Genomic DNA, 12,123 nt, shown 5'->3' on the forward strand with positions numbered 1-12,123 from the left:
TTATATCGAAAACGGCTCTTAGCGAGAACGCAGGACTTATATGAAGAAGCTCAGAAAACTACCACTTCTCAGGAAGGCTTCTGGGCAGTGGTTGCAATGGTTGACCAAGTCCCAATGTTAGAAAAAAAATGCACGGTTCGGCAAAGAACAGTTGCTTCCATCCTTTGTGGGGTAACATTTTCCATCAACCAAATTTTAGCTGCAACAAACGTTTAAGATGCAAAAGGTGCAGCAGATGCTATCTACGGAGCACAGACTGAGGTAACACTGTTAGTTTCAAAGGAAATGAGCTGGGTGAGATTTCTTTGGCTGAGCCACTCACACCTGGCAGGCTGAACTGGGCAATGTGATCGGTCTCGGCCTCTTAGTTTTATGGGTAAGGATTTAGATTAATCACAAGTTCAAATGTTTAAGGAGAGTCTGAAGGATCTTACGGACAAAAGGAGAGAAGGAAAATTGCCATGAATTAAGCATGTCACACAGTTAATCCTGAAGCATAATTAAACAAAAACATCACCAGAATCCAGAAACATTTTTAGGACTGATACCGATAAAGCACAAGTCAGATTGTCTAGCATGGTTTGGCATTTGGAAGATAAATAAGAATTTGGCATAGCTTCTTGTGTGCGCATCAGTGTGTCATGCATTGACTCTACATGGTACATTATTTTATCTGTGCTGATTGTACCAGTGACCTGTTGGGCTTTTAAGCCGTTCTATATAAAACTAATTAAAATGGTTTATCAAAAAAAAAAAAAAAAAGAATTTGGCATAGCACTATATTTACATTACATTCTTTGAACATCAAAGCTTTATTTCATATTTAGTTTGAGAGTTCTCTTGATCGGATATATGGCAGCACCGTGGTGGCAGAACGTAAATTTGGGGTCCTGTATTTACAATTATTTTGGTGACAAATCTTTGTATGATTTTAATTTTTTTGCCTGCAATACAAAGCAATCGGAGACATGGAGGACTTGCTGTGTACAAAAGTTTTACGTTAAAAACATAAGTAGGCCTTTCCTTGAAAACAGCTGAAGGAAGTAGGCACGCATCTTGAAAATATAGCAGGCAACAATTACCTACGTTTTTAAATTAGACACTCATTATACAAAATACAAATAATAATCTTGGCAAGAAATAGAAATTGCAATCCCTGATAAAGTACCTCCACACTACAATACGATTATATTTTAGGTGAAGTTTTCCATTCTCTTCCGACATCAGATGAAGACACAATTGAAAAGTCCATATTTTTATAAACTGAACTTGTGTAGTCAAACGAAAAGACCACAGATCATTGCCAAAGTCAGCAATGCTCAAGCTTCACAGCAGGAACAAAAGGCAACGGCAGAGCCAACAGTCTTAAAGGTGTGATCTATGGGTTTTGCCAATACTTGTTAGGTCTCAGCAAAACACCCCTGTGATTCTCAACAAACCAGTTAAATTCTCCATGAGGGGAAAAAGAAGAAAAAAATATGTAATCTGGCAAAAATTCTATCACATATAAAAACAACTAGGTCCATGTCTTTCTGAAAATACATTTGGAAGCACACAATATCTGTAGTCACCGTAAAAGCAGACAGCATGTGTTGTCCCAATAAACATCCATTTGAAAGGAGAACAGGACTTGTGTGGCATAGTAAAACACAGCTACAAATGTCAAGAGTTTCAACAAGGACGACAGAGAAGAAGAAAGAATAAAAGTAGTACCTCAATCACAGCGCAATCAGCAGGACAGCAATCAAGCTGAATCAATCAGTACTTGGTCCACGCTTAAATCGAAAGAAGAGGAAGTGAAGCAAGCATGCACAGGCCAATTAGAAGGCAGTTAATAAGAGTCTCAATGAAGCCATCACGTGTTAAGCAATGGGCTGGCCGTAAGTCCCGTGTTGTATATAATATCTCTGACAAGTGAGATCACATGTAGCTCAAGCGCTATTGCAGGTGCGACCTAAAAAGGGATAGACTTTCAGAATGATGCTTTGGGCCAGCGCTTAATTTGTGCCAGTGGTTGCAGGTGGGGCCCATCAGCACGCATCGGAAAGGAGGAAGAGAAAGACGGAAAACAGCAACACAGAGAAAAAGGGATGAAAAAGAACCTGAAAGAGTGAGATAATAAAGGGGCATCGAGTGTCTAAAGGTGGATTAAAGGGGCATGAGGTGGAATCAAGACTTAGCTGCCCTACTTGGCACCCCCAACATTCAATAGCACTAGCTGTGGGGTTCTGAGCAAGACTCTGGGCACAGGATTTTATTTTTAAACATTGGCACTGCTTTGGCCATCTGCATGTAGTCCATATATACAGGCTTTTTGGCAACGAGATCAGACGTAATTATCTTAAAGAGCTAAGTACAACCTACACCCTACCGCACGTTAGTGCAAATCATAAGTCTCTGTACTTGCAATGAGAGGTGCAATTGTAAGAGCATATCACGTAAAGCAATGGCTGGCAGAGGGACCACAAGCGGATGGTTTCGACAACTTTAACAAATGACTCGCATGCAATGTTTGTTAATTTTCCAACATATTAATCAAATTAAGTGGTAACAAGTTCAGCAGAGGCGTGACTTACTTTAAGGAGCCTGATAGTTTTGGTAGCTGAAGAAGCTTCTCTGCATGATTTAATGCCATGAGGTTGTCTCCCAATGCCAGAGCAACATATGCACTGCAGGCAAGTATGGAACACCTACAATAAGACACAGAAAGCAGTTAAAACATAGTACTCCTTTACAGAGCAGGCTTTCAGGTGCAGACTGCAAATCTCATTTTACTGCATAGAGCGCATAAAGTGATATAGCTCTTTCTAGCAGTCATCAGCCACAACCAACAATGCACTGCAGTTTGCTAACGAGTAGTCAACATTTGCTCCCGAAACACAAGCCTTCATTTAGCCACCATGATAGGAGTTACTGATGTATGGTTGATAGCATTCACGTAAAAACACATCTAGTCACTTCCAGCACTGTTTCCGGGCTACACCACAACCTCCCTGCTCTCTGGATCCACGCAAAAACCTTTAGAAGATTGAATTGTGTTAATGGGTTCTTCGGCATCTGACATCATCTAATGTCTGGAGCAGAGGATATTAATAATTAAGCGGCCCCAAGGGAAAAACATAAAAAAAAGAAACACAACCACACAAAAGCCACCCACCAAAGAGTGCTAAAACATGGTGTCAACGCAGGAATGTTTTTTATTAGCTTGTGCGTTTCCTGTAGCACGATCAGTGCCCAACGTCCGGTGCGCACAACCTTTAGATTTTATGGCCTAACGATCAAACAATAGACATTTTAATGGGAGGGTTACCAGAAATGTCCAAGTGCACAGCTTGATTTGTCACACTGCGGCCAGCCTGTGCCGAGAACAGAAACCCTGAATGTGCCTTTTCAGAGCTTCCACCTTTTCCGCCAAAGTCCATTTCAATGCAGAAGTGGCCACGAAATCGGAAGGGACAAAACGAAGCCATAATATACCAAAGCCTGCGCTGCACTTTGATCTCCGGAAACCAAGCAGCGTGGAAGTGATAGGGTCATAAAACATAACTTAATACCCGTGTCTTAAAGTTGAACTTAAGAAATAATTGAAAGCAGGTTGTATGTCCTCCCGCTCAGCAAGACCGTGAGCCAGCTGACCAACAACGCATTGCATTTTCAGGATCGTTGGATCAAATGTTTGTTAAAGTTAAGCTATGTTGAAAGGCAAGGATTGGCAATACTAAAATGCCTATCTACCAAATAAAAGTGCCTTATCAGTCACCTTTACGTTTAGGCACTTGATAACATCATTATTGCATTCTTCTTTATCCTTATATTCTTGCCCTCATTCACCAAAAACACTCAAACTGAAGAAGCAGATGCAAGATAAACTAAAAGAGCAAACGTAGGAAAAAGAAAAATGCAACTACCTGTTGATGCTGACATGATGGCAATAAAAATAAAATCAACATAGCAGCGGACAGCCATCGTGGAATGCTGCTAAGAATAACGTAGCTGCATTCAAATGTTAACACAGTTACCATGTTGAGCTGCAAAGTGACAGCAGCCTTGGAACACACAGCCAATGAAACACTATGAACAATGCCATCCCAAAGCAGCTGACCTATGGCATCTGACATAACTTTCCCGAATGAGCCAGTCAGGCCTGCTGCCTTGTCATTGGCTTGTTACCGTAATCAAGGCACGCCTTAATGTACTCAGCATAAATTTTCCAACAATCCAACCACAATGCATACAGTCCTAAAATTAGTAATGTGTGCAAAAGTACAGCTGTCAAAACAACATGCACTTCCTATTAATATGGCTCAAGAAGGACTGGCGCCATGCAAATCTTCTATCCCTACCATCTGCACAGAGAGTACAAACACAATACCCTCGTGAACTAGAGAAATTTGTGCTTCCACGTAATAATCACGTAAATGCAAGCTCTGCCTCTTGACGCAATTTAAGAAAAATCCACCCTGAATAGCCTTTTGTCTTTAACATTTGCTGTTCATAATAAGTCAGGACGATAGCCTTTGTTGTGACTTTTCAAAATAAGCAGATGAGAACTACAGCCACTGACATAACTTTTCCCAATGAACCAATAAAACCTATAGACTTGATCCTTGGTTTGTCACCATAACCAACTCAAACCACTACAACGGAGTATCAGCTTTCCTGGGAAGGCATAAAATGAAAAGTTCCTTTCTTTGATTATTTTCAATAATGTTGAATAGCTGATGCTCGCAGTACTATTAGAAGTGCCCTGTGTTTGTTTCAATAAAATTCCTACTTACATCAACAAATGTTTATTAATCTATCCTAAGGACCCTCTACTTTGACTACCCCCATAAAAACCTTCTCGCTGCCTGTCACAAACTCTAAAACAGTAAAAAAAAAAAAAAAAAATTAAAAAAAAACACCTGGTGAATTCCCATCTGAATGGTGGAATCACTGTGTTGATGGAATCATTAGTCACATTACACAAGAGATCTCACATCTACTTTGTAAAATATATGGATTTCAAGCCCATTCAGTTCATTTCTTTAACAAAACAGAACAAACATGCTTAACACTGAAAAGTTTGCGTTTGCACGCAGTCGCTTCTTTCAGCGAAAATATATCCAGTACAATAAACTTGCAATATCCCCTTTTCCCCGTGAAACCGAGAGAAGTGTGGCTGCTGTAAAGGATGGAGCGACAGTGATGAGACGCAGACTATATATGTGAGGTAGTCGATTGCAACACTGTTTTCTTTAGTTAATGTTTCAGTTAACTTAACAAGCACTGACTGTACACCCCAAGGATGATATGATTACCGATTACTCTATGCTTTCATTAAAAAAATGCATATGCCTTTTAGTGTCAGCTGTCTGGTTTGTGCCAAGAAAGATATACATGGTATATGTTTGACTTGAAGGACACTGCTGCAGAGACCTATTGTTTCAAACATGACCCTTTCAAGATATTGGCTATGACGGTTTCTGATTCAACGACTGACCACGTAGGCAAGAAGTAATAGAAGAGTTGTACACAAATCAACAGCTTCAAAACCATCCGTGTGTGTACAGAGTACTGATGCTACTGTATGTACCAGGTCAAGTTTTAGATTAGAATCCACCAATTACACTCAAAATTGAAACAAAATCAGCCACAAATAGCGCCTGTTTACAGTGCTTAGAGGCAATTCAGTTCTCACTGTGCCTGACATATTATAAGAATTACAAATAACTAAGGTCATCCTCCTTCCTGAATAATAGATGGTCACCACTGCAGGATGTTTTAAATCAAGATGGCACACTTAGAAACAGGGCTTGAAAGCAGAGTCAGGGAAATGAACAACACTTTCTTTTTGAGCTAATGGACATCTGATAACGGGCACTAACTGCATTCACGTGCTTTGAATGTTTGTGGCCTGCTACACTGCATTCCTCATGGAACTTCTCTATTAGCTCGGAATATGGAGGGAGTACTAGGGCCTTCGTGTATGCAAAATGTGGAGGTAAAAAAACTTTCAAAGTGAGCACCTGCACAATATCCCACCACATCCCTAAGTTTAAGCAGAGTGTACATGTTTACAATTGCAAATCTTTCATAAGATACACGTGCTTACATCAGTCAGTGTGTTAGTAAGGCACATTGTGATAGAGACAATAGCACATGCAGGAAACAGGCCATATACCTATTCAAACTAGTACACTCAAACTACAGACCTCTCTTGAAATAATGATGGGAGATTAACCCAGTTACTCACTTTGGGGAATAAAGTTCGACATACGAATAGGGCATTAAAGCCCACACTATTTTAATTAAGAATGATTACGCAGTGCCAATCACACCGGGTATTTGGAGTGACGCAAGAGCAGTAAATATAGGGATAAAGAAGCATAAAACATGCGTGTAATTTAGAAGCAAACTGGCAGTCTCTTTGGTTTACACACACACACCTTTGTAGGTTTGATGGGGCAGGACTTTGGCCCGTAACCCATGGCGCAGCAATCTGCGGGGGTCAGATAGCCGTAGTTTTGGGTGCAGGGCTCATTTTATGAAGGAATCATGACATTTATATAGTTTGCTACATAGAAATGTGTTTCCTGGTACAGACAGAACACTAAACAGCCAAGTGCACACGTTAAAAGGGTCTTTTCAAGATGTAGGGCACGAGGAGGTGCAGTTACCTGGAACAGGAGAATGTGTGAGTCTCCCTATTTATCTATGGCATCGCTAGCCCTCTGGTGTCAATTTTTTGCTGTTGATTCTGCACGCCTGCCATGCGCTCAGTTCACTTTACAGCTACACTGAGCAGCTTTGTGGGTGACTCACTGGAACCTAAATTGAACGCCTGGCCAGCAAGTAGTGAAAATAAATTGTGTTTATCAGTGTACTAAATCAAGCCTATCTTTAGCAGCCTTCTGCAAGCAATGAACAACATGTGCATTCAGGTCATCCACATACGTATGATGCTAGAATTCTAGATATGCTTTCTGCTGTCCTCGAAAAACACCAAGCTGCCAGTATGCTGACAAACGAATCGGAAACCATACAGAGGTCATTGTCATTACTGGCAAAATCGGTTTCATCACTCAAAGCTCTACAGAATATGAAGTGTAATCACGTTTTCCACTGTGCTGGGGCTAGCAATTTCCTTTCTAAGACTATCCGTTAGTTTATGATGCCCACCAGAAGATAGATTCATTTAATCAATAGAGGAAACAATTTATTTTATGGCCTTGGAGAAGGCAGATGGTTTAGTTTCACTAGCAGAGAGTCAGAAAGCTGACCATCTTTGAAAGACAGTCTAATTTTTAGTTCTGGGCTCTGACACCACGTCTGTTGAATACACCCTTATTCAACTGCTTACCATACATCGAGTGGGTTATGGGTCTGCACCTTGCACCCACTGGCTTTTCTAGACCAGCCTCTTTCAGCCACTGGCTTGAGACTTTGTCAATCACATTTTGCTTGAACAAGTGGACCATTAGTTTGGCTCACTTAATACTCTTAGGTGCTTGGATGTGTCCTGCCTCCGCTTAATGCGTGCATTGGACTGCTACAGGCACTGCTTTACACATGCCACCATCTCTGTCCATTTCTTCTGGCTCCTGACCTTGTGTCTCGCAGTAAAGTGCATATGTTGGCTCGCTACACCCAGAAGTATTGGCTTTGTCAGTACTTGCTACAAAAAGGGGCCAAAACCATAGCATTTTGGAGAGAAAGAACGATTCATTTTATTAAGAGAGAGAAAGAACGCAAGTCATCTTAGCCAGAATCGTTTTGACTAGACAAACAGGGAAAAAGTCGATCATCGTGAACAAACACACAGACCGATTAATTTTCTGAAGAGAGCAGAGACTTTTAGGGGCCCCACTTTGTAAGCCCCCTCTCCCCGATAAAGTGAACTTATTTCTCGCTACCTCACCTCTATTTCTATATCTCAACAGCCCTCGTGACTCTCTCTCTTTCCCAAGTATAAGGGTGTTAGGGGCCCCTAGAAAGATATATTTTAACTGTTTTTAGTGACCCCCATTTCTTAAAGTTTAACATCATGCGGTCTTTAATTAGAAGAAAATGTTTAATAAAATGTAATGTCTCCAACACCCCCAAAAATGGAAAATGTCCAAAGACCCCAAAAATCCTTCAAATGACACTGGAAGAGAGGCCTAAAGTCAATCATCCAGTCCAGAAAGGCCGTTAAGTTCTGGACAGACCAATGGAAGGCCTCGATCTGGGACGGACAGGGCTTGCGGACAGTTGGAGAGCAGGCGGGGAGTGACGTTGCTGCTGGGGGTGGTCCATCGGAACTGGACTCGCAAGACAGCGCCGCGAGCGCTCGAGTCCTGACAGACGTCATTCCGTTCGGCCCGCGCGTCCACGTGCAGGCCACGAAGCGTCCCGTGACTCCTTCCCCCACCGGCTCGGGCCGCCTCTCTGAGCCCAGATGTCGCGTCACGTGCGCAGACAAAAGCTTCCAACGAAGGCGACAGCGCGCCGTCTGTCATGCCTGTCAGAAATGAAACTTCTGAAAGGGCCGGCGCCTGGAGGAAATCGTTCGTCATGGGCCGCTTTCGGTGGTCCGAGGTGGCCAGCTGTTTGACGCGGATATAAAAGGCCATCCGGCGAAAGCTTCTGGAGTCGGGGGCGGGCGAGGAAAGCGTCAACAAGATCCACACGCTGAGCGAGAAACAGGATCGCACCCCCAAAAATATATGTATTTTTTTTTTTTTAACTGAACCGCCATTCCATTCTCAATGCTTTTTAAATAAGATTACAGAAAAAAAACACTGCATGATAGTGAAAATACATTCCCCCGCCTATTGTTATTTTTACGCTTAAGCAATTTTTATTTGCAATTTCATTGGAAAATACATCTTGGAGCACTGCATTTCCACGTGTCAAAACATTTATGATGTTATGCGGTCAGCTGTTTCACCGCATTTGTTGCATAATGCTCTATTGCTTTGTAGGTAAATTCACGCACTTAAACGAACACACGAGGTAGTTTTTATTGGTAGCACTGAAAAACAGCAACGAATCTGTTCCAGAGTGCTGTTAGTTTTGGTAGGCAAGGGAAACGAGACAGAGCAACTAAGTGGTTTGCCTAGGATCACACAATGTAGCCAAGTGAAGCCGGAACGTCTTTTGGCTTCAAACGCCAACAATTTTACCACGAGACCGTGAGCAGTACTGCAGCTGATCTGTACACAGACGCACATATCTTACATTCTTAAATGTGTTCTGTTATGCCTTCAGATTGCTTATTCTGTATATTTTAGCCAAAAACTGGTCTAATCATTTCATAGTGGGAAAGTATGATGAGGTTGATGGAATCCAGTAGAGTACCAGGCTACAATGCCTGGTACTCTACTGGATTTCTAACTTGGCTTTCCAGGGTGCCCGACATCAGTGACTGCAGTTAGAAATCCATCATTCATCTTAGTCTCAGAAATATTATTCTTGCAAGCGAGGGAACTCTGACCCAAAAAAATGTGTTATTCCACCTTTATTACTCTCGGGAAGATTCTCATTATGCTGCAAACTGAAACTATATCACCCTTTTCATTGCAATTATTTCCCACACTGACTAATGCAACTGAGTCTACCAAGGCTTCTTAGCATAAAACGACATACAGCGTAGCCACACAACTCCATTTCGGCATTAAAGCACACACCTTAAAGAATATCTTATCTGATAGAGACTCTTTAGCCACAAATTCCTTACCTTAGAATATCCTCAGGTGTCAGACTGGACATGGAAGATTTTTGACCTTGCCCTTTGCGTGCCAGTAGGTGGCATAGTTCGGCTCTGCATTGGGGTAATCAGCACCGGAAGTGATCTGTGCAGTACCTATATAGGTGCCACCCTGGTGTGGGAACCTCAGTTACTTTCGTGACTTTCCATGCCAGGAGAGCAAAGCCACAATGAGAACTGACCACTAGTGTGGAAAATATAAGGCTCTGAGAATGATGTCCCTTATGAACAAGTTACTTACACTTGGTAACAATTTATCTGGTAGAGACATATTCGAGTTGCAGATTTCTTCCCTTAGTATTTCCCCCAGGTGTCACTGTTCTTTTCTTTCTGGATCCAGTCTAACACCTGAGGGGAAATTCTAAGGTAAGGAATCTGCAACTAGAAGTCACTATCAGCTACTACAATCGGCTTGCAGAGCGGGGAGGATCGGAACGGAATCTGTAGCTAGATAGAGACTCTCCCAAATACGGCGTTAGTTAAAGTAAGTACATGTTTCCTTACCTTAGAATAAATACCCAAACAATGCCGTCCCTAGAGGGGGTTCTGCAAAGCCAATTTTAAATCAAGAAGTCCTGTAGGACCAAACGGGTGAAGTGCCTGTTGCAATGGACTGAAACTTGAAGACAGTAGCGTTTGGTAACGCTGTTTCCTGACAGATATCCAGGACAGGGATTCCACGGGCTAACACAGGGTCGCAGCTTTAGTTCCGGTGCTATGAGCATGCAAACGCTCAGGGAGTTGCTTCTTGGCCAATGTGTAGCTGATCTTGAGCAGAACACTATCCATCTTCTTTTTGCACAGCCTTCCTCTTCTTAGCTCCTCAGTACCTGCCAAGAGTTAATCATCCACTCAAAATCTTTTGTACGGTCAAGGTAGAACAACAGTGCTCTTTTTGGTTGGTAGGCAGTGTAGTCTATCTTCAGAGGAATGAGGCAGAACAAAGAAGGTACACAGAGTGAGGTTTTGGCCTAGTGGGAAGGGAGTCACAATCTTCGGCAGGAAGGAAGTACGTATCCGGAGGATCAACTTGTCAGGGTAGAAGGTGATGTAGTGAGGGTGCGCCGGGACCCTCCGGCCCAATGCTGTAGCTACTAGACTGTTTTGATGGTCAAGAGCCAAAGGGACCAATGTGCAAAAGCTCAAATGGTGCACACATCAAGAAGGCGAGAAGAAGATTCATATCCCACTGGGCCATGCTGAATAGCCTAGGGGAAACATGTTGTAAGCCTTTTTAAGACCTAACCACAACAGGAAACTTTAAGAACACTGATCCAGCAACCACAAAAAAAGCAGAAATAACTGAAAGGTAACCTTTAACTGTGCCCCGGACAGAGCCCTGCTGGGGCACAGAGAGAACAAATAGAAGAATCTTGGATAGAGGTGCAGAAAAGGGGTCAATGTTGTGGGAATCATACCATGTCACGAATATCTCAATGGCAGGAGTGGGCTATCCTGGTGGATGGACGCCTGGCTGCCAGAATAACATCAGAAGCATTGTGAGGAAGGTTGAAAGCTGTCAACTGTAGCTGCTCAATCTCCATGCATGAAAGTGAAGGGTATGCAGGTTAGAGGGTAGAGCCCTACCCTGTTGCTCCTGCAGAAGATATTCTCGAAGTGGCAGCCTGATTGGAAAGCTGATTGTGATGCTCAACAGCTTGAGATACCAGACTCTCCGTGCCCAATCAGGAGCCACAAAAATAACTTGGGCCTGGTCATTCCTGATCTGCTTGAGAACCCTGGGCAGGAGTGGTATTGGCGGGAATGTATACTGGAGACTACAGCTCCACTTGAGATGAAAAGCATCTCAGAGTTAGAGTCGTCTTGGAAACTCCCACACTCAAACCTGCTGACATTACGCGTTGTCAGCAGTGGCGAACAGATGTAACCAAGGGTCTCCCCACTGTATGAAGAGTCCTCGCATCACCTCCGGATGGAGACCTTATTTGTGATCCACTAGCATTTTTAGCTGAGTTTTCCGGCCCTGTCATTCAGAGAACCAGCTAGGTGTTGAACCACCAGATTAATGCCCTGGCATTCTAGCCATATCCAGTGACACAGAAACTCTTGACAAAGAGTCCACAACCCCATCCCGCCTTGTTTGTTGCAGTACCACATGGTGGTGTCTGTGAACACCTGCACCAACCTTACCCTGATTGAGGGGAAAAAAGGCTTTCAATGCCAATATGATCAGCCGAAGTTCCAACAGGTTCATCTGGAGCTTGGGCTCAGTTGGAAACCAGAGTCCTCTAATCTCCACCTTTCCTAGATGGACGTAGTAACCCAGAAGTGATGCATCTGTCACCACAGTCATATCTGGCTGGAAAGGGGGAGCGGTCGGCCACTGACCCAATCATGGTTCGTCAGCCACCACTATAGATCTTTCACAGTTT

General features: G+C 42.9%; 1 protein-coding gene across 6 annotated transcripts in view; it reads right to left on the minus strand.

The window, feature by feature from the left end:
• Positions 1-12,123, minus strand: part of CNOT10 (CCR4-NOT transcription complex subunit 10) — a 281,547-nt gene that overhangs the window by 30,663 nt on the left and 238,761 nt on the right. For all 6 annotated transcript variants that reach the window (XM_069211989.1, XM_069211987.1, XM_069211986.1 and 3 more), the window contains one exon: positions 2,577-2,690. In XM_069211989.1, the coding sequence (XP_069068090.1) occupies positions 2,577-2,690 (114 nt within the window). The remainder of the gene's footprint in view (positions 1-2,576; positions 2,691-12,123) is intronic.

Source organism: Pleurodeles waltl, chromosome 10, assembly GCF_031143425.1.
Source record: "Pleurodeles waltl isolate 20211129_DDA chromosome 10, aPleWal1.hap1.20221129, whole genome shotgun sequence".
Lineage (NCBI taxonomy): Eukaryota > Metazoa > Chordata > Amphibia > Caudata > Salamandridae > Pleurodeles > Pleurodeles waltl.